General features: G+C 33.3%; 3 protein-coding genes and 1 non-coding gene across 9 annotated transcripts; 2 read left to right on the plus strand and 2 right to left on the minus strand.

Annotated features, from left to right (window-relative positions):
• Positions 1-61: 61 nt before the first annotated feature.
• On the plus strand, positions 62-7,413 carry LOC105169276 (MADS-box protein SVP). 3 transcript variants are annotated; one of them, XM_020695751.2, is made up of 9 exons: positions 62-267; positions 677-870; positions 5,970-6,048; positions 6,263-6,324; positions 6,422-6,521; positions 6,613-6,654; positions 6,855-6,905; positions 7,021-7,139; positions 7,229-7,413. In XM_020695751.2, the coding sequence occupies exons 2-9, from the start codon at positions 689-691 to the stop codon at positions 7,251-7,253; spliced, it is 660 nt and encodes a 219-aa protein (XP_020551410.1). In that variant the 5' UTR covers positions 62-267; positions 677-688; the 3' UTR covers positions 7,254-7,413. The 3 variants fall into 3 exon arrangements, with proteins under 3 accessions (XP_020551410.1, XP_011087946.1, XP_011087945.1); XM_011089644.3 differs by having other exon boundaries at positions 65-267; positions 6,263-6,318; positions 7,015-7,139; XM_011089643.3 differs by having other exon boundaries at positions 67-267; positions 7,015-7,139.
• A 1,433-nt stretch (positions 7,414-8,846) lies between these two features.
• On the plus strand, positions 8,847-19,045 carry LOC105169277 (Cysteine proteinases superfamily protein). Of its 4 annotated transcripts, none has more exons than XR_016066944.1 (15): positions 8,847-9,165; positions 10,612-10,856; positions 10,993-11,080; positions 11,155-11,204; positions 11,575-11,763; positions 11,855-11,906; positions 13,029-13,137; positions 13,668-13,808; positions 14,490-14,690; positions 14,773-14,828; positions 14,912-15,005; positions 15,635-15,725; positions 16,488-16,595; positions 17,816-18,270; positions 18,398-18,530. XR_016066944.1 is itself a non-coding variant. In XM_011089645.3 (15 exons), exons 1-15 carry the CDS (start codon positions 8,922-8,924, stop codon positions 18,803-18,805), a joined length of 2,415 nt encoding a protein of 804 aa, XP_011087947.1. In that variant the 5' UTR covers positions 8,847-8,921; the 3' UTR covers positions 18,806-19,045. The 4 variants fall into 4 exon arrangements, 3 of the variants coding, with proteins under 3 accessions (XP_011087947.1, XP_020551252.1, XP_088740280.1); XM_011089645.3 differs by having other exon boundaries at positions 17,816-18,154; positions 18,398-19,045; XM_020695593.2 differs by lacking the exons at positions 17,816-18,270; positions 18,398-18,530 and adding an exon at positions 16,777-17,792.
• A 354-nt stretch (positions 19,046-19,399) lies between these two features.
• On the minus strand, positions 19,400-19,471 carry TRNAP-UGG (transfer RNA proline (anticodon UGG)). Its single transcript has one exon. It is a non-coding gene; the product is annotated as a tRNA-Pro (tRNA).
• Positions 19,472-19,744: 273 nt separating this feature from the next.
• Positions 19,745-22,163, minus strand: LOC105169447 (terpene synthase 10). The gene is made up of 6 exons (XM_088883581.1): positions 21,862-22,163; positions 21,504-21,786; positions 20,794-21,391; positions 20,557-20,695; positions 20,219-20,467; positions 19,745-20,142 (listed from the first exon to the last, which is right to left on the minus strand). Exons 1-6 carry the CDS (start codon positions 22,114-22,116, stop codon positions 19,837-19,839), a joined length of 1,830 nt encoding a protein of 609 aa, XP_088739707.1. The 5' UTR covers positions 22,117-22,163; the 3' UTR covers positions 19,745-19,836.
• Between the last annotated feature and the right edge of the window lie 1,115 nt (positions 22,164-23,278).

The following is a 23,278-nucleotide window of genomic DNA, read 5'->3' on the forward strand; positions in this document are numbered from 1 at the left end:
CTCTCTCTCTCTCTATATATATATATATAGAGAGAGAGAGAGAGAGAGGGTCAGGTTGCAGCCCACCTTAGCCCCACCATCCCCACCACAGTACCCATATGGGAAATTAATTTGCAAGCTGCTTTTTAGCTGCTTCATGTGCTGCTCTAAACTTGGTATTCAGATTTGCGTGTTGCTTTCTGCTATTTTTTTCCTGCTCATCTTTCTTTCTACTTTCGCTCTCTAGGGCTGCTGCCTCCGCTGCTTGCTTTCTCTCTTCTTCTGCAGGTGATGTCATTTCTTCCCTGAATTAGCAAATGCAACCTTCTACTTTTGTGCGAGAAAACAGAAGAATCTCATCATCGTCCGACTGTCTCCCCCCGCCCCCCATTTCTCTTTTTTTATTTATTTCTTCCTTTTTGAAGAAAAGATTCTGTCTTGGTTGTGATTGATTTTTTTTTTTTTTAATTTCCCCTCTCTTTGATTTTTGGGAAGAAGGGTTTTCTGGTTGCAGATTCTGTGTTGTACTTGAAAGATATGCTTTACTCTTTGCTTTTCTATAGTTTTATTCAAAACCCATGTCTCAAACCCCATCATCTCTCTTCTCTCTCTTCCCGTTGGACTGAGTGATGGTATGTACGTACATACATATGTATTTGGATTATATATCTAAAATAATACAATCTTGGGGTTGCAGTGCGTGTAAGAGATGGTGAGGCAAAAGATTCAGATCAAGAAGATTGATAACCTTACCGCCAGACAAGTGACCTTTTCAAAGAGGAGAAGAGGGCTTTTTAAGAAAGCTCAAGAACTCTCCACTCTCTGCGATGCTGAGATTGCCCTCATTGTTTTCTCAGCCACCGGCAAGCTCTTCGACTATTCTAGCTCAAGGTTCTCTCTCTCTCTCTCTCACACACACACACACACAAACACACACAACAACGTACACCCCCACCTCAGTTCTTACAGTGACTATAAATGTACTAAGTTACTATACAATGAGAAATGGTTGAAACCACCCACAGTAGAACAAAGGTCCAGAATTAATGAGCATACATACATACAGAATTTCCACATTTCATAATTTGATATCTTGAGCTAATCACATAAAGACTGCAAATTATTTGCTGTTATCATATGCTTTCTTGTCTCTAAATCTCATCTTTGTGCGTAAAAACCATTCAAGAACTGTACTGTCCTTGGCCATGGGCGGGCCATTTGAGGCGAAAGAGGAGAATTGATTTCTGTGTTTATGAAACCTCGATTTATGTTTTCCATAAAGGAATCTTGATTTATGCTTTTAGGGGAAAAACATAGACTTCCCTCTACCTCTCGTTCTCTCTTGTCAACCAAATCAAATCAATTCCTGATCGAGGACCATTCTCTGTGATTTTATGGTTTACTTCTGATCGGTTGAAGTCCCAACCCCACTGTCCTCTTTCCTGCAACGTCGTACTATCTGTCTTCTGATGTTTTTATCATCAATGTCTAGAGGGCCTCCTCATTTTCCTCAAAGTTTTTAAAAATAAAGGAATATTCTTCAAATATATTGCTTACCTCCAAAAATATATTGAGATAGATCTATACATACCGAAATTATTTGTTTTGTCAATATGCACGCTAAGAGTTGTTTCTACTCTATGTCTGTGTGTGTGTGTGTGTACAGCATGAGACTTTGAGTATATACTTGTAAAACCAGTGCATGCTTCAAATAGAAAAGAGTAGAAAGATACTTCATCAGGTGCATGATAAATAAGAGATTGGATTAATACTTTGTTTCAAATCCTATTTCAATGGTGCAGTTTATTTAAAGAAAATGTTGTTTACATGGCAGATATTAAGTATATGGAATAAAAGATGTAATAAGATTCGAACATAGAAAAATCTATTCACGATATGTAAGGTATGATGTATTTTAATTGTTTCATATAGATACTTTTACCTCGTTAAATTTTCATTCTTTTTCGTATATACTCTACTTGAACTTTTGATGTTCCTTTTTCTTCATTGTGTCTAATGACCTAGATAACTATTCTTATCTCGTTTTGGGATCATCATCATCCACCAAATTAATAGGAAATAGGAATTCAGATTCATGCTCATTAGGAGAGGAAAATGCCTTTTGAGACTCACATTAGCATATCTACTTTGTTCACAAGAAAAACTAAGATTGGAAAGAGATTTGTATGTGAAAAGAACTCTTCAAAGATTTTTAACAAAACTATCTTGCAAAAGATCTCACATTGCGTGGTATTGCTGCTGACGACACTCTATTTTATTTTTTGAAAAGAAAATTTAATTAACAATGCATTTTTGTGAATAAGTATTAAGAATTCTTTCAGAAAAGATCTGAAAACATTATAATGTATATTATTTAATTAATATCTTTACGTAGAAATGTTATCCCAAAAGCATGTCAATAACGTACTCAATATTCCTACCAACCATGCTAAAGCCTTATAAGGAATTCTTTTGGTAATGTAGGTTATATTCCTATATATATTTTCGAGAATTTTCACATCTTCTTATATTTTATTTTCCCAAATAAAAGAAAATGAATTTTAGTTAAAATATAAAGATAAACAGCAGATAACTTCAGTATTCAACTCAATAAATTATAAAGTGAAATGATTTTATTAAGTACAAAATTACCTTCTCTAGATAACATTGGGGGGAAAATGCAAGGAACCCCATTGTGATATCGCAAATGAACAAATTATCCTCTTATGAAAAAATAAATAGCAATTTACCTCCCTGTATTTTTTAAAATATAATAATTTACCCCCCTATGATTTTTAAAATGAAGCAATTTACCTCCCTGTATAGGGGGTTAATTGCTATATTTTTTTCATAGGGAGGTAATGTGCTCATTTTCAATATCACAGGAAGATAAATTGCTATTCACCCATAACATTGGACGATTTTAAATAAAAAATTATTCGAATTATTCAAATTCAATATATTTATAAGGACCAGACATGAATCGCTTTGGCAAAAAACTTACTTATTTGTTTGAATAAATTGAGCTTAAAATATTAAGGCATAGGTACGCTGAACTTCACATATACATATAATTTGTTTGTACATGCATGCATGTAGATTTATATGAAAGGTAAAATATATCTTGCCATTTGAATTATATTTATTTTGATATTTTATTATCTAAACTTTTTTGTTTTTGGTCAACGTACTATATTAACTTTGAAAATTTTGCACTTTGACATGTATGATCAATTTTCGATTGATTTTTCTGCAAAAAAATAAAAATAAAAAATCACATGTTGTGCATATATGATATTTAAGGGTAATGTGATGTGATATTTCTCATATGTGTATTGCAAGTAAAATTTTTTCGGCAAAACAACTGACGAAAAAATGGTCATATATGACAAAGTGAATATTTTACAAAATTGAGATAATAATTGGACAAAAAGAAAAAAGTTTAGATGACAAAGTGTAAGGAACGATATATATAATTCAGAAGGCAAAATATAATTTAGCCATATATAAATATTCGATTATGTACTACTTAGGGATAAATTAAGAAAAAAAAATTTCATTTCGTGTCCCATAATTTAGGTTCTTTGCGATTTTTGGTCCTAATATTATTGGCCTCACCACTTTGCATTCTTTATTAATTTAAATTTTTTTACAATTTTCGTCCCAAATGAACTCTCCATTAATTTTTTACAATTTTTTACAATTTATTAATTAAGAGGGTGTTTGTTTAAACTTATAAGCTCTCAATATTTGTGTGGCTATTTTTTTTAAAGAGCTTATAAGATCTCAAAATAAAATATTTTGGATCTTATAAGCTCTTAAAGAAAAAGTTAATTTTTCTAACTATTTTTGTAAGATCTTATAAGGTATATAAAATTAATATGTCATAAAATAAAAATATCCCTATTCATACACTCATGCTTTCTCTGTCTCTAGGGTTTAAAGAATTTTTTTGCTATTTATTTTTTCTAACATCCAAAAAAAAAACTTTATTATTTAATAATAAATTATTATAGTTAAATAAAATAAGATTGGTGTAGATATTATACTCACTGAAAAGTATAAATTCAAGACATTATAAATTATACGACTAGAAATAATCATCACGTTAACAAAGAAAACATCAATGATATATCTATATTAATATTTGACCAGCATTAATATACATATATATTATTTTTATTAAAAAGTTTAGTTAATAATTCGCCATTATTTTTTTGTTATTGTAAAACAATTATATATTAAATTTTTATTTGGAATTAAATTAATGTGTACTATTTGTAAAAGCATTTTAATTTTTTTTTAAAACAAGTGTTATAAGATGTAGGAGCTTATAAAATATTTTATAAAAGCGTTAGCCGAACACCCTCTAAGTTCTACATGCTAATTACGTTAGAAAATTAACAGAGAGTTCACTTAGAATGAAAATTACAACATCTTTGGAGTCAAAGGATCACTACAAGAAATAATACTAATAGCAACGAGATTTATACTTGGCGAAATAATGGAATTCAGTTCTTATATAAATTAGCAACGAATTTAGCAAGAATTTTATTTATTCATTAGCTCAACGTTGATTTTAACATCAAATTTTTTCGTAACTATTTAGATAATTTCTTGTAGTGGATGTAATGTGGTTAGATTAGAAATATTGGGACCAAAATCAATTAGCTTATCAATATTTGTAATTGAATACTAATTTTTTTCAATTAATATATATTATTTTTTTGTGACCGCATAATTAGTGACAAATTATCTATTTCCCAAATTCCAAATCTTGAAAATTTTTATCAAATGAACTTTTGCATTTTGCTTTGTAATAATGGCTTATAAAACATGTACATTCACTTTAAAAATGAAATACTACTCGTTATTTGAGTTTTGAATGACATGCATAGTTCATATATTATGTTTGGACATGTTATGTTTTTCTAAAGGCTTAATTGCTTTTTGCCTCCTCTAATTATGTCTGTTTGATATTTTCATTTCATATATTGATAAGAGTTGCAAAATAGTTCTGTGTATTTTTAGTTTTTGTGAATTTAGAACAAATTTGGCAAGAAAGTCTCATGTGCCTTGCGTGTGTCGGTGGAATGCCGACAGCCAATTATGTGTCTTAAATTATAGTAAAATTAAAAATATACAGGACTATTTTGCATCCCAAGCAATATAAATGACTAAAATACCAAACAAACATAATTAGATAAAAAAAAATGCAATTAACCCATTTTTTAAATGATGGAAAAGAGGCAAAAAAGATATGAACTCAACAATTGGAAATAATAAGGATATAATTGAAGCCCTTTCTTGATCTTACTTACCGTTTCTTAATTCAAAATGTTTGTAACAAATGCTTTGTTTAATCTTCATTGATAGATATGATATATATTTACATGGATTAAAAGCATTTTCGTCCCCTAACTTCAGGCTATACTTATTTTAGTCCCCTAAGTTACTAGGGTTCCATTTTGAACCCGTAAAATTGAAAAAATCTCAATTTTGGTACAAATTTAATCAGAAAGTTGAGTCACTCGCCGGAAAAAGTCACATGCCAAGCATGTGACTTTTTAAATTGGGGCTTGCATTGTGATTGCTGAAAATAAAAGGCTTAAAGGCAATTTTTCGTCCTCTAACTTCAGACAATTCTTGGTTTAGTCCCCTAACTTCAGGCCATGTCTTCAACACATCATCTTTTTCAGCCAATCACAATGCAAGCGCAATTTAAAAAGTCACATGCCTGGCATGTGACTTTTTCCAGCGAGTGACTCAACTTTTCGATCAAATTTATACCAAAATTGAGATTTTTTCTATTTTACGGGACCAAAATGGAACCCTAGTAACTTAGGGGACTAAAACGATAATGGCCTGAAGTTAGGAAACGAAAATTGTCTTTAAGCCTATTTACATTTATCCTCTAATTGAGATTAATTTTCTGTAATGTATACATGGAATCCATATTTAGTTGTTTCCTTTACTTGTGGCTTTTGAAGTATGATGCAACTCATCCAAAGGCATAGTCTGCAGTCAGAGAAGTCTAATAAGCCTGGGCAGCAACCCCTTCATACTCAGGTACTCTAGCCTTGCTTCATCATGATCAAGTTGTAATACATTGAAATTCATAGGTTGTTAGTTTCTTTTCATGAAGAAACAATTGACAAAGCACTAATTGTACCAATATCTTTGTACGCACCGATTGTGAACAACATTAACGAATACTTGTTTCATGCGTGTTTCATTAACGTTCTCATGAATGATGAGCCGTTTTCTCTTGTTTGCTATATAGAGTGGAAGCAGTAACCATGCTAAGATCAGCAAGGAGCTCGGAGACCTGACTCTTGAGTTAAAGTTGCTTCATTAATCACTTCTTCTTTCATATCAAGATCTTTCTACATTGTACTTTTGAATACAAGCGAAGACTAATTAAGAACAATTGTTATGGTAGGCAACTTATGGGTGAAGAGCTCCAAGGACTTGGCATGAGTGATTTGATGAAGCTTGAGAAATTGGTGGAGACGGGATTAAACCGCGTTGGGAAGACAAAGGTAATAATTTCTGTTGTGTTTGTAGTATTATTAATTACTGTTTTCGCTGCATGTATAGTTATATAACGTTTGCATGTGTAATTATGTGCAGAATGACAAGCTCTTGAGCGAGATCAGCAAGCTGAAGACAAGGGCAAGTTCTGAAACCTAACTTTTCGTCATGGCTGCCTATATCATGAGTTATACTAATTAGTTTAGGATTAATTCATTATGATGGCGCCCTTTTTAGAAAAGTTAGTATTGATGATTGTAAGTAAATTGTATCCGTCTCTATAACATCCTAAGCAAGTGATCATGTTCCGGCTATATACATACTCATTCTCAAACATGCAGGAATCAGAACTAATGGCGGAAAACGCACGCTTAAAACAAGAAGCTAATCAGGTGGATGTTCATTTATTCTCTCCATCTTCTCTTATTTCCGTCGTCTCCTTGGTGTGATGATGTATCAAGTAATGAACTTGCCTCTCACATTCTTGAATCAATGTTGTAGAGGCAGAAATTGGGATGTGCAAGAAACGGCATGGAGCAAGGAAATTCAGCCGAGTCAATCACCAATTTTCATCAGGACTTAGTCCATCGTCCTGACGAGGACTCTGACACTTCTCTCAAGCTGGGGTACGTACGTATATATTGTTACATCCAAATGACCTTTTCTTCCATATCTAATCTTATTGTTGATAAACTCATGATGCCCATTCTTGCAGCTTACCTTTCTCCAACGGTAACTGATACTTGCTAGGGTTTTCGACTCATTTTCCCCTCTACCATATCCTAAATTTAATTACTGTGGCATGTATATTTGTTGTGTAATTTTAGTGAGATTTGGAGTTCTGTATTTGGACACAATCACACTTCTTGCCTTTGTATCCACACTTAAACCATTGTCCAATACCTTTTTTTCTAAGATAAATCCTTAATATATAGTTAAAACCAAACATAATTTCATAATAAATTGCTATTTCATTTGCTCTACAATAATTTATCTGTGCAAACCTTTTGTATTGAATTTTGTATGTAATTAATTTTGTACATGTATCGGATCTACCTAAATATCAAATACCTTCTCGTAACAGCCTAGTGCAAGATATTTATTAATTATTCAGGGAGTTTTGTAATTTTTCAAATAATAAAATTGTATTTATAATTATTACATAAACTCTCTTGTAATTTACCCAAGATATTGAATTTATTCAAAATGAGTTTAATTTAAACTATATATGTATATATTTCAAAAACATTGTAGGACAAAGAAGAACTTTTCTTTACTTACAAAAAATGTTTGAACAGCCTCACTTATAATTATGCTACTCCAAGAGAAAGATCGCGTTTCGTAGACACCGCAAAATCGTGTTAAATATTTTAGGCGATTGAAGCAATTCACAGAGAAGGTTTCGCCATGCTTGCTTTTGTTTTTATTTCTAAATTTTGGTTTGGTGAAAATGACAACATATTTAATCCATTGATAAGAATGCGTTGTTTTATTTTGTTAGCTATTGTGACTCATATAATTATATATACAACATAGATTTTAAAAATAAAAAATTAATATATGATTAAACACGGATCAAAAGAGTAAATATTTTAGCAGTTAAAAGATGATTTGATTATTTGAATAAATAAATAATATTATTGATACAAATATTTAAGAATATAAAATAATATTTTAAAATTTAGTGTTGCTGTGTTGGGAGGAAAAAATAATTTTTTAAATATATTAGTAATAATAAATGTGACACATATCATGCATGTGTATAAAATTCAACAATTATTTAAATAAAATATTTATATTATTTAATTTTTATAGAATAAAAAAATACCTAAAAACATACATATAAGATAATAAATTAATATAAATATTTTGATTTATATTAAAAACATTGATAAGGAAGATAATACATAAGTTGGAAAGATTAACAAAATGCATGAGAAAAAAAAAACAAAATTATCGAAAAGTAGTTATAGAAGATCATAAAAAGTGAAGAAATTAAAAATAATTAATAAATTTTAAAAAAATTAAAAATAAATGACAGAATAAATTATATAGATTACTAAAAGGACCGTCTCAAATAATATATAATTTAATATTAAATAAGATGTGATAGTTATATATAAATATATGTTTTATTAATTTAGAATTGATATTTGTGTGGTGTCAAGTATTATAAAAAATATATATTTATTTGTGTATAAAATAGTCATGGAATTTTTTTTATATGTAAATATGTAAAAAGGTGATGCTTGGAATAAAAATAATAGTAAATCGTTTTAATTGAAATACGTATAAATAAATATATTTTTCTTTATATTCAAGTTTTAAAATAAAGGCGTTACAGAGACGAAACTTTCCAGTGTTCGAACTGAGAACTCTTCTCCCATTCTCAAAGTTGAGTGATCACAATGGGAAAGAGGAGAAATGCCAAGTATAAGTCATTCACTGCCGGTGAAGTTAGTTCCGCCGGTGCTACCTATGGCGGCGGCTCGAGCAAGGACGACAAGTTTTCGGTGTTTGAGTTCGCCGATGATGATTTGCGCGTCGAGACTGAATCCCGTAAAACCCTTGCAAAATTTGGAACCAGAAGCCCTAGCAAGAAACCAGCGCATCATCATCAATCCGTTGACAAATACTTTTTTCTTGAGTACTGTAAGTCCGTGCCCGCGCGAATAATTGTATTTGGGACGTTAAAATGCTGTTTGTTGGATGATGGGGTGGTGGTGTCTATGCTGATGATAATTTTGTCTGAATGATGGGGTTTGGTCAACTGTTTTGCATGCTTGCTGAAAAAATAGCCTGCTGTTTTAACGGGGGATTGTGAAAATTTGGTTTCTTGTCGTCCAGTTGATTTATTGTTACCGAGATCTTTTCAGACTGTGGATAGGATGTGGGTATAATTAAATTTCATAATCTATTGGGTAAAATTCACGCCCCACCTTTCTCAATAAATTGCTTGAATGAGAACCAAGTATGAGAATTATATGGCTTAAGTTGAGTGCTACACTGGTTTCTGACGATAAGAATCTCGACCATTTGATAAATTATTGTTGCTACAAACTGAATCATATGAACTAATGTTTTCTAAAACAGGTATATGCATTAGTTGGTGTGTTCTACTCTTACAATTAAGTGCCTAAACCTTAAAAAGAGTCCATGATATTGACGGTAATTGTCCATTGATTCCACGACATTAAAGTTCAACTACTCATGTTGATAACAAAGTGATAATGATTAATTTAATCACACTTCTCCGTTTGATTAATATTTTCTTTCAAATAATAATGGCTCTGACGTTAAAGTGTGAATGGCATTAAATCTGCAATTTTCAATCTGTGAATTTCATGTAGCTTTTTTCAATTGGTTAATGTTGTTTCGATATGATTTCATTGATTTTATAATTCATAACTGCTAAGGAATATGGATATTCAGTGGCCAAGTGAAAGAGTTTGTAGAACTTTGATGAACATCAAGGATTATGTTCAGGATCTTAGTTTTATCTAGGAATGGGAAAATGAAAGGTAAAGTGAAAAAAGCATTTTCCTTCCATTTACATCTAGTCAGATAATAACGATTTAGAGCATCATTTCAAGATCATCAAATATCTTAGGAACGGAAAAAAATTATGAGTAGGTTTGGTTCAGGACAACAGGAGGTAGGGTTTCACTTGTTCGAGTTCAAGCAAAGTTAAATTGGTTAGCTGCCCAATAACTGAAAAAGTTTCTATGCTACTCATACAAGTTACATTTTTAACTTGGAATTTAGTGTTGGTAAGAAATCCATTCTTAATGTAAAGCCATTGCGCAGTTATCAGGGGTACTAGTAGCATCAGCATTCATATAGAAAAGAATTCTCCTAATTAATTTTCATGAAATACTTCTCATTATTCACTAGAAAAATTACCAATAAATGTCAAAATAGAGATTAACTAGTTTTAATAATTTTACGTAACCCTACTAACTTTTGTTGTTAATTTCATTTCTTCTCTGCCTTAGCTTTATCATTATCATAGTGCTGCACTGATTCTGGGTTCCTTAATCATTTCATTTTGTAGAAATATTGATACGGAATTGTGAACTTCACAAATATCTTTTGCAGTTGCACGAGGAAACTTGACTCAGCAAAATGATTCCGAAAATGACTTCCCCGATGTTGATGTTACTGATGGTGTTCCTACAGATAGAACTTTTGAGATGGACGTCAAAATATCACCTGGTTCTTTAAACTATAAATCTCATGCTTTTTCTGTCTTAAAGCATCAGGTTTTTGAATCTCCTTGTGTATCAAAATCCTGTGAACAGGGAAACACAAAACCTGGAGGTTGCACAACTGGCACGAACCATGTAAATAGTTCACTTAGTATTTTATCTCTTATTTCAGCCATGTATTTGATTTTTGGCTTGGTCTCTTTATTATAATTTATGAATTAATTTCACTGATGTAAATTTCTGAGGATTGATTGGTCCTCCTTGTATGAAGAACGAGGTATTTAATGTAGATTCTGATGAAGATGAAAGAATGGAGTTCAGATCACCATCTTCTTCTTTTGCGCTAGCAGATAATGCAGGTTATTTGCGCATCATGACCGACATAATTTCATAGCATTTACAATGAGTTATCTTGATCTCATTTCTTTTTCAGGTTCATTAAAGGAACAATCATCAGATTGTCGTTCCAGGAGCAATGATTGTGTGAGTGTATTACTATGAAGTAGTTGTTGGTTTAGATAAAATTGTGTAATGACTTAAAGGATGTGAGGATACTAGTTTCCTTATATGTTGCGTGCTACTGCAATCTTCAAATTCTTATAGAGGATTTGAAATCAAAGTAAGCACTTTCACGTGACAGTTAAGAAAAGACTTGTTTATATTTTTTATTATGTTACTGGAATCTTTAAATCTCCCAACTTACCCCTACACTACTTAGAAGTATGCAGTGAATTTCTTCTTCTTGTTGGGGATTAGAAATGCTTGTGTACCGCTTGTCCATCTCTCTCGCCCTCTCTTACCATAAGCGGGTCGTTTTTCTTTATTTATGCATCTCTTTCATTTTGTTTTGCAGGAAGCAGTAGTGGTCGTTGCTCCCAAATATGTCAAGTATGGGGACAGGTATTATACAAGTTGTCTCTTGACCTTTTCTCCGAGGTGCATCAGACTGGAAGGATCACCCCTTGGCGAGACGAAGAGACTGTATTACCTTGAATGGCCGACCTTCAATATCTCAAAAATTGAGTATCAAAAATGTGAAAGTGTGAGTTCACCTTTCCTCAAAGAAGTTTTCTGTTTTGATGCGGATTAGAATCTAGTTTTAGCTTAAAATTTTCTTCACTTGCTGAGTCTAGGTTAAGGCCAATGCTGTGAATCTACACTTCAAATACAAGGACACAAATTCAGGTGCATATGCTATTATTTGTCATTGATCTTGTCATAGGATTCACCTTTCCTCTTTATACTAATCTCCAATGGCTAAGATTCAACATTCATTTGCATTTTATCTTAAGATGCTATACTTGTTTCAATTCTTTTCAATATTGTGTGATATTTTATGGATGATCGTATTTCCCTTTCTTAGTAATTTGTTGTTCTGTACTCTTTTCTACTGTTACTGTGAGGGTTAAGAATCTTCAGTTTGCCTTGACCTTGCTTTTCCATAAGGATGTGCCTTTACATTGGTACAATTTCAAGAAGAATATATATTCCATTAGGTTTAGCTTCAATTCCTTGTGTACATTGTATTACTGCTACGAAGATTATATTTAATCATATGCTTGTTTGGCCCCTATTCTGGTTCATGGAATGCTTAAATATGGAAAATATAATTCTCTTTTTTCTTTGAAGAAAAGTGGAGGCTGGTGCATGGTGTTTTCCCTTTTCATTCTTTCAGCAGTTTCTACCTTCCTGATGGGCCTTCTTTCTTCTTAATTTCTTAAGGACTTGGATCAGATGATGGATTTATTGTCAATTGCATAGAAGGAGTGCACAGGTTTTCAGGAAATGTTTTTTGGCAGGAAAACATAATTGAATGAGAGGTTGATAAGCAAAAAATAGTCACATTTAGTCGTTGGGTAAATTGGAAGTTGATTATATTCTAAGTTTGTTACTTTGAGATATCAATACTTTTTCCCAGGATATAGCTGGTTCTTGCATCTTAGTTGCATTGTTTGCATATATAGCGGTAGACCATGTTGACCTGATATAGATGATCTATTATAAAATCGCAATCTATATCATATTCCTCATGCAAATAGAATATACCTAGTTGCTATAAATAGGTACCCGTAACGGTAGTGCCTATTAAACTGTTCGAATGGATTAAAAACTGGCATCAATATCATTTTTCCTTTGCATAAAATGTTCTCCACTTTTAATATTTTTCTTAGACTTCGTATTACATTCTGATGCACATTTCAACTCAATAAATCTTAAAAGTTTTTGAAGTGATAGTCTATGCATGAACATGTATATTCTGTCAGTTGGTAATATAATTTGATTAAGGTTTTCCCCAACTGGATGCAGGCACTATGGAACTAGAATTTGTTGTTCTTGATGATCAGTGGTCTGAAAAGCAAGAAGAAATTAAATCATTGGATGTGAAATATAAAGCCTCGTGGGAAACCATTTTAAGGTACGTGTTCGTAGATTACAGAGTTTTTCCCTTGAAACTTTTCCCTGTTTCATGTTCTATGGTGTCTCATATGTGGGGAAAGGTTTACACTTTCTTGTCTTCAAACACTCCTTGGTAGTTAAGATCCCCAACTGAGCTAAATATGGAAACTCTTCATGTTATCTTTCAAAAAATGAGACATCCACAGTGAATTAGGGCAGAAGGGTTAAACCAGAAGCTGTGAGTGGGTTTAGTTAAATCGAAAGAACTTAACAAGGAAAGTCACGCATGATCTTCCTCATTGTTTGATGTGAAGAACTTTTTCAATGAAAATTATTTTTGGATAAGACCAAGTTGAGATTCTTTTTCTCAAAATCAATAGTAATATTAAGCAAAAGAGTAATTACCTTTGCAGCAAGCATTTGGTTGGTCCATAAATTGTGACTGGCTGTGTCATCTCATAAGCTGCAGTTTCTGTTTCTTTTTTATTTTATTTTTCTTATTCATTTTTTATTAAAGTAAGTACTATTCAAATTGTCATTTGATTGCAGTAAATGTAGTTTTCATGAGTCCTTTGAAGAAATAATATACCCGGATGGGGATCCTGATGCCGTCTTCATAAGTAGAAAGGATATTGAGCTATTACAGCCAAGGACTTTCATCAACGACACTATCATTGACTTCTATATTAAGTAAGTTTGCAGGTCTGGTTAATATTTCATGACTTTCATGCTTAACTATTATTGTGTGAAAATCTTCACTTCCTACATCTTCAATACTCGTGAGAATGTCTATAAGAGTTTGCTATTTCCTGGGTGTACTAGTTGTTGACAATTTTGTCTGTCCTCTTGATTCACTTCAAATGTATGGCTTACAAAATATGATTTTTCCCATGTCAGTCAAGTCTAACACTTTTCTTTTGGCTTTTGTTGCTTTCTTTTTCTTTCTTTCTGTTTGCTTTTTTTGGTCCATTTTAATCAGAAGATCTTAACCCTTCCCTGATCATGATCTTTTCACCCTCTAAATCAAGAAAACAAAGATCATTTTTCACTTGTCTCCATTACTGTTCCATGGATAGAATTAGATAGTTTTTCTTTCTATAGAACTGCCAATCCTTTGAGCACGAGAAGTTTTCATCTCTCTACTAGATAAACTTAACTAAATTTAAATAATTCATATAAAATGTTGTACCGGTTATTGGCTACACAACACATTATAACAGATTGACCTTTATAGATAATAGGCATGCATAAATCTTTAACTGACATTATGAGACTACTCGAGTAGAAGTAGTGGTGCCTCTGCCAAGAACACTAACTTTTCATTTACCAAATCAAATAATTTATAACCGACAACTTATGGTTGAATGACAGATATCTTCTCAATAAAACCAAAGCAGAGATGCGGCATAGATTCCATTTTTTCAACACATTTTTCTTCCGGAAGCTTGCGGATATGGATCAAGATCTGTCTAGAGCTTGGGAAGGAAGAGACGCTTTTCAACGTGTTCGTAAATGGACAAGGAATGTAAACATTTTTGAAAAAGATTACGTATTTATACCTGTAAACTTCAGGTAATAAATGCTGTCATAGAACTTTCAAGTACATATGTTTTATTTAGTGGGTTTTAGAGTAACTTCGTCTCTCTTTTGGTAGCCTGCATTGGAGTTTGATTGTTATCTGCCATCCTGGGGAGGTTGCCAAATTAAGAGGCATGCTCTCCACATCATCTTCTGCAGTTTGTTTATTTAGTCAGTGCTACTTTTTTCTCTTCAACTTGGGTATCCTTGTGCAGATAAATTTATGGACGACTCATCCAAGCTCCCGTGCATTTTACACATGGATTCTATCAGAGGAAGCCATAGAGGGTTAGAGAATCTTATTAGAAGGTAAGCTGTTGGCAACTGATGTTCTAGACAAGCCATTATACTGAAAGCAAATGGAAACTTCAATGCCATTATTGTAGATTTGATGTATGGCAATTTTTATTCTACATCTTGTCTGGTATTGCCAGATGCAAGCTTTTTGTAGAATGAGTGATTTGTGCTTGCTACACGCTTTATTTACACTCTAAAGGGTGTAAGTTATCTGAAAAAAATTTAGATTCACATTACAATGTGGTTATTTGGGTTTTGGCTAGACCATAGAATTTTTTAGAAACCTGGACAGGGAAACTTTTTAGATTACTCCAGCATAGCACTTTATCTTATCATCAAGAATAAAGATAAATGAAATAAACAAAGCCTCAACCCCAAGTTCCTTGTACCAATTCCTGATTGGTGGGACAAGCAAAATAAAAAAGTATGTCATCTATACTGGTCCTTTTGGTTTGCAGAGAAATATCAGTATTCAGCACTCAGAATTACAATGGATTATCTTTGTGGTTTTCAGATCGGTTGTTTACTTGGGACATTGTTGAGCATCCGCCACCTTCCCTTGGGATTTCTTGTGTTTTGGCAATCTTGAATATATATGCATACCAGAATCACATCAGACTTTTCTTATCTTGTAATGGCAGTTACTTGTGGGAAGAATGGAAAGAACGACACAATAACCAGGAAGAAGATATATCAGCGAAGTTCTCGAATTTAGATTTTGTTGCACTTCAGGTTCTCTTACTCTGCCCTCATTCCATCTCCGTTACCTTTGTTAGAATAATCCAAGAGTGAATAAATACTGCATGATGTTATTCTTGATCTGGAGTGGTTTTTGATGGAAAAGATGGTACCAGTTAGCAAGCTTAACTGCTTCATTTTCTTGTGGGGTGAATAATGTGACATTTCAATAATCTTCTCTTTTTTCTTTTGAGGGGACATTTTAATACTCTTCTAACAAAGTGAGTTTTTTTTTTTTGGATGAGGGAGGGCCCCCTCATTTAGTTCTGGGAAAGGGCAATTAAAGTTAGTTTTGGGTGGTGAAATTTGGGACTTTGTCTAATTTTGAAGAGAATATGTAACTGGTGGAAAGATTGTAATGTAAATATGAGTTCTTGGTCACAATGTTGGTCTTTCTGAATTTTCCTAACTGACATAGACATAGAGCTTTTATTGAGATAAAGCTTTTATAGTCATTTAGCCGTTTTCCCAGATTTCCTTCCCATGTGCCGGGCGCTTGAAGCAATTAATTATAATCTGATGAGTGAAGGCTTGGAATCATCTAGAATGAAGCTGTTAGCAGTTAATGTTGGTACTTTTTTATTGAGACCCTGAATTTGCATGCGAAACTTGCCAACTAAGGCAGCCACAGACTAGCATGCAGCCTAATTTTGTCTGTCATCATTATTAAATTGCCTAACACTTATTTCTTTTCCTATTTACATAAGCCAATTTAACAATCTAAGTTTCCTGTTTCCTTTTCATGTTTTGTTTCAGCTGCCACAGCAAGAAAACTCGTTCGATTGTGGCCTTTTTTTGCTTCACTACGCAGAGCTTTTTCTGGAGCAGGCTTTGAACTTCAGTGACACTAAATGTATTGACTATGTAAGTTGTCTCATTTGGACATTGAACATAGATTATTCTCTCTTCTGAAAGTCAATTGAAAGGGTACTACCTATTTGACTTCTGACTTTTTTGCTTCCTTTTGGTTTAGGACTTCCTAATCTTTTCTATTTTTGAGCAGTAAAGACTACCATCTGTCCCTAACTTTATCTACTTTTGCTAGGCTCGGAGTTTTAGAGGAAAATTAACAAGATGGAACTTCTGAGTATGTTGCAAAATTGCCTTCAAGTAGTGGTTGCAAGTTAGTAATGTTGTTTTATTATTTAAAGAAAGATCATATTATGAATACGAAATGAATCTATTTTATAATATTCCCAAAAGAAAATAGGAGTGACAAAATCTAGAGGTAGTAATATTTTGTTCTGACTTAGTTGTCGTCTTATCTCCTTTGGAAGAGGAAAACTTGATTGGTAGAACAAGACATGCATTAGGTGATATCTGAGCACTAGTTTCTGTACTCCGAGTAGCTTTCTTGAGTTCAGTATGATAAATATGGTTCATTTAATGATGCTCCAGTTCAAGTTGTGTTGATTAAGGTTTTAAGCATCATATGCAGTTAAGCTAAAAATGTGACCTCCATTTGTATTTGTCCTTTACGTTTCTCAGAATCAAATTCTCTCTGGAATTTATTTGTTAAATATAGTACTGTCACTACATGTCCTATTGCTTTTCATCGATCAAAGTGGATGCTTACGTTCTTAAGTAAAATGAGAGCTCCTATCAGTGTGATATATTCTATAATTTTTGAAGGTAATGCAATGATATGGACTGTATTATTTTTGTGAATCATTTCACATCCATAATGTATGAAAGAATTGGCCAAAGACTATATGCTTTATAGGTGCGTGGCACATGTGAAGCTTTATAGGAATTTATTCATGGGAAGGTGTATCTTTGAAACATCTTAAAAAGAAGGAAGATATTGAATTGAATAACAGATGAAATGGTGCATAGGGTTTGGCGATGGGCATGGAAACATTCTCCCAATGGAATCTTTTGTCTTTTATAGATTCCAGGTTAAGCATTGACTTATCTACCTGCACTAAGAAAGCATTCGTGGTTGTTACTTTAGTTTCCATTTGGATTTTAATTACTTGTAGTTTTTGCTCTTGCTGCTCTTTGGGAAAACCATCTGTGGCATTTCTTTATTTTCATGTTGGAAATTGTAGTGCAGGAGAATATAACTTTTTCTTTCTGTGCAGCTTAATCAGGATTGGTTCCATCCCGCTGAGGTATCTCTCAGAAAACGCGATCATATTAGGAAAGTGATCCACAGAATAGTTGAAGATAAGGCCATGAAAGATGCTTCAGCTGTTTGTAATAACCAAGGTCTTCAAAGTGGTATGAATGAGGGAGACAGCAGTGCACATTCTTTACAGGAGAATGATGTGAAAGAATCATGTCTTGGTATTGAGTTCCCTTCCAGTGATAATTATGAAATTAAGGAACAACAATCCTTCAGGGACATTTTAGGGCAAAGGACTTCTCATAAGGAGCTGGTGCCAATTAATCAATTCCGTAACATGAGGCTGCCGATGGAGGTAATCCCTTGCGAACAAGCATATATTTTCCTCGCATAGAAACATCAAGATAAGGTGTAGTTGAAAAATCCTCAACTTCAGGGTCTTGCTGGCTTTCTTTTTCCTCTAAATGGCAGGTGGATATGGCATTTCTGTGTGGTTTCTTGTGTTCAATACTTTCCTATGCATAATTTGGAAAAATATTTCTCCTCTAACTTGCTGTCGAACAACCTATACATGTGCTAATTTTTATATCTCAAACAGGAAGGACCTGAGAAGCAAGCCACTTCACCAGAGTGCACTATGAACAGATATCGAGCTGATGAAGATGACAAAGCGAGACCTTCCCATTGTTTGCTTAGTAGTTTCAGGATGGGTGAAATAAAGGCTTCACAAGGAACTTCTAAAACATGTACTGGCAAATCTCCAATTATAATTGATTTACAGAATGATGAGGACTGTGTTCCTGAAGCTGCATCCGCCCTCAAAAGGGATAAAGAAAGGAACGATGACTCTTCAATGTCGAGTGAGGATCTTGCAACATGTGTTGTTGAGGATTCTGAAGAGGAATATGAGACATCAGAAAGTGTCAGAATCAATAGGAGGCCGACCTTGCTGATATCTCCAATTCGTATCATTAAAAAAGCAAACTATGCAAATACTGTATCATAACTGAAAGGGAAACAAAATGCTAACAAGATGGAGTTAAACCTGGCCGTGAAGTTATACGAGCAATAGCATTTTATGAGAGTGAATGTAGAATACTGATGGCTGGGACCATTTACACCATTATTATCCACCTCGTGTTTTGCTTTATTCAAAACAGGGGGTGTGTGTGTGTATGTGATTCTGTACATGCACGGAATTGTATATATAGCTGAATGTTGGAGTTCTAATATACAGGTTTCCAGATGATTGGTATGTATATATATATATATATATATAAATATTTCCTTTTTAAGGTAGCTGGTCCTGGTGTATTGATAAGGATCAGTTTTGGGCAGCACCATTGGAGTTCCTCCGTTGCTCTAAGGATGGTTCGTTCAGAAACTGGTAGTCTAACATCAAAATTATTATTTCGTGAACAAAGTGCAATAGTCCATTATTGCACCTTAGGGGGAAAAGTTGCAGAGAGTTGAAAAAGGATTTGGGTGGGAGATGGATATATTAGATAGCTAGGGAGTTTGTATTGTCTTTCGTGATCAAGTCTATCCAAGCCGGATATATCGATAGGGGCTGATAATTAAAACAATTACCATTAAGAAAGGGGCATTCCGAGAATCGAACTCGGGACCTCTCGCACCCAAAGCGAGAATCATACCACTAGACCAAATGCCCACTTCGTCCTCACAACAGAAGTCATATAAGAAGTGGATCTGCTGCCCTCGTTGTGAATGATCATTGACCCTGCCCCTTCTTTTCTTATTTCTATTTGTGACGAGAGTGCTTAAGTGAGAAAAGCGATCTGGCGGATACTGGTAATGATTAGATAACTGGGACATCCGTCCTTTTCACCTCTCTATATGTATGTGCTCTTTTGATAGAAAGAGAAAGATGATAGGGTGAGTATCACAGAAGATGGACACATCAAAGCAATAAGATAAAGAAGAATGAAAACCAAATGAGAAACGCGTCTAGTACCAACTGCTTAAAGTGATACATTCACAAATGAAAAAGGGTTTAGCCACATAGGAATATTTGAACTAGAAGATAGGTTGAAACAACAAAGTTGGAATGCGTTCCTTGATCTGAGGAGTCTGAATTCCATGCCCATCTCCATGCTGGTAAAAGTATTGCGCCGTTCTCCCAAGATCAGCTGCAATTCTAACAAAATCTTCTAGGAATGGAGAATCATCAGCTGCAACTGCTACTGCTGCTCCTTCATTCATCTTTTTCCATGTCTCATCTATCAAATATCTTACATACTCTTCTGCCTCTTCTCTACTACCACCCCTTTCATTCATATAACACTCTACTGCTTTTGCCACATCCCCCCTTTTCATCTCAGCCTAGTTAAATATTAATCGTCATCAACAAAACATCATCTCTAATACTTGTACACTAATTATACGCACACGTACGTACCGGTGATGTTGCTATATCATCTGCAAGCCGCATAATCATTCCTGAATACCGAACTATGTCTTGATACTTATGCAAGGATCCAACAACCTCATTCTCTATTCGATTCGCGGCAGCAAAGTATACATGCGATAGTGTCAGAGGAGCTGATACTGAAATCCATGCGTTATTCATATATTCTTCTAGTGTTGGTGTATACCCTCTGAAGTACCATTCCGCCTCTTGTAAATACGTTCTGCATAAATCTGCCCACTGCAATAATTTATTGATTTTGTACAAGATCCATCATTATAACACCATTAAATTTCAAATATTAATTCAAAATTTAGTTGACATATTACTGATTTTCTTAAATGTGGAATGATGACAAGTCCTTGTTGTTTCAGAACATCATATGCCGTCTCATTGATGAGGTTGTAGAGTGCTAGATAACAGATTTGCATGTAGTTCGGAAGTTTGTCAATAGCTTCAACATCCCACCTGAAAAATCAGTCAGTTTCCTTTTATATATATATATAAAAGGTAATTCAAATTAAGATGGTTATGTACTTATATGTTTGTAATGAAGTATTTCTGACCTTCGAATAGCATTGTTGAAGAGTTGTAATTCTTGGAGGGTACCATAGACATCAAATATATCATCAATTACTGTTATGAGAGCATTGAGCTTTGCAATCATCATTCTTGGATATCTATGTTCAGGGTGGAAGAAATATCCAACGGTCCAGAAGTAACACTCCACCATCCTATCCCTCGCAAATGGCAGATTTTCAGCTATCCCTGTTTGCTTCCACCATCCGTAGACGTGTTTGAGCTCTTGTTGATGTGTTGCTTGAACGATGTTGAAGTCCAATTTTGCGAGTTCAAGTACAAGTGGATTTACATCTGGTCGCCTTTCATATGCCTCAATGAACCATCTTGCATTTGGCCTTTCTACCCTCCAATGAATTGGGAGCTCCAGAGCATGGCGGACCAATATCGCCAAATTCTCATCATCAATATTTTCATCAAACTTTTTCTGCAGAAAATTGGTGGCGAATTCTCTTGCCAGATCCAAGGTTTTTTCACCTGGTTTCGACAAGAAAGAAGCTTCGTATAGTTGTAACAACCCTTTTGTATCGTGGGCAAGATTTGAATCAAAATCTCCTTTCTCATTTCTGAAAGTGTCAAACGTCTCTGTAATGAAAAAACAAAAAGGCTAATTTAGCTTCTGTTTTAGTTAAACTTATGTTCCAAATTAGCTTCAATATACGGTGCGAGCTAACAAAAAAATGTCCAATTACAGCACCTTGGGAGACAGCAAAACCATGTTGTCTGAGGAGTCTGAATTCAAGAGCTGTAGAGTACAAATCCTTTGCCTTTCCCTCAGAATTCTTCCCTGCATACTTGTGATCATATACAGAAGCCAAGATTTGATTGATCTCATCCTCAAAATGATAAGATATTCCAAGCCTCTGAAAGTCATCAACCAGCTCCAATTCTTCAACAGTTGACAGTACTTCTTTCTCCTGCACCAACATCTTCTTCACTTCCACTTTCAGCTCAGAAGCCCTTCTCAGGTACCTTTCTTCCTGTGTATAGACAATATATTGCATGTTATAGACACACACATACACACACGGAGAGACACAGTCATACATACGTACCGCGTACTCGGTGTTCAAGGATTGAATATAATCGAAATCCCAAAGTGAAGGTCCGTAGTTTCCGGAGCGTCGTGGTGGAGCATGCAGCTGCAGTTGAAAGGAGGGAGAGCAACAGGCAGTGGCAGCAGCTGTACCAGAAGAAGATATGCAGCGTAATCTAAAGGTTTTCTTCCTGCTTGCAAAGGTATCAAGATTTTGAGTAGTTGTCTTGTTAGGAATCATGAACATCTTCATTCTGATTGTGGTGGCAGCCATTGCTTAGTACTCAATCGCTTCTTCTTTTCTTAATTCCTTTTTCTTTGGATGCATAGTTTGTGCATGTGTGTGTATATATATATATATATATATATATATGGGTCTTTTTAAATTTTTCATAATTATGAATATTTTTTTTTTGTTATTTTTAGATGACTGTAGCTAGCTTATATCCCTTGCACCCTGTCCTATTGCAAGACTGAGTGGTTATGGTTCAATAAGTGACTAACCCTTAAAGCCCATAGCCACAATTTTAACGTCCGATCCGCCATCCAATTCCAAGCTCTTTATTATGTACGCACCAGTAATTACTTTATTTCTCATCCAGACCAATAAATTTTTTTATTATTACACACGTTTCATGTTTGAATTATAATATTATTTGATTAATAATTTTTAATTATAAAAAAGAATTACACAATATGTCATTAATTACATGTTAATGTAATTTCATTGAAGTATGATAGGAGACTTCAAGAATTTAATTATTTAATAATATCTCGATTACCTCTAAAATTAATAAAGTAATATCATCAATTTCTAGATAAATTTTTCGGATAGTTACATCTACATTCCTTCACCTTTTATTTTTTTTTTTGCACAAACCATTTGTTTTATAAAGTTACAAAGATTACCTATCCCAGTCTTTAAAATCAAATGGTCCTATTGACATGATCAAATTTTGATATCATTTGTCAACGACAGAAATACCCTTAAGATTGTTTATGTAATTACCAAAAAGGTGGAGGGGTGTTAAAATAATATATATGGATGAGTCATATGACTCCATATATTTTTTTATTATTTATATTTATTTTTTAATTTAAATTTAAATTATTTTGTTAACTTTTTTTAATTGAATCTTTATATAAAATTGTATATTTTAATAATTAAAATATTAAATTATTTAATTTATATATTAATAAAAGTAATTACTAGATTATAAGTTTAAATTAAATTTTTTTATAAATGATTTAAAATTAGTAAAATTAAAAAATTATTTATCCTTAATTTTTATTTATAATTAAATTTTATTAAAATTAATAAATAATAATTCAAAATAATTTATGCAGTTTATATAAATCAAATCAGAATTAGTAAAATAAATAAGTTTATGTATTGAAAAAAACATTTTAAACTATTAAATTAATTTTTTTTTTAA

Source organism: Sesamum indicum, linkage group LG8 (assembly GCF_026168435.1).
Source record: "Sesamum indicum cultivar Baizhima isolate 11 linkage group LG8, ASM2616843v1, whole genome shotgun sequence".
Taxonomy (NCBI): domain Eukaryota; kingdom Viridiplantae; phylum Streptophyta; class Magnoliopsida; order Lamiales; family Pedaliaceae; genus Sesamum; species Sesamum indicum.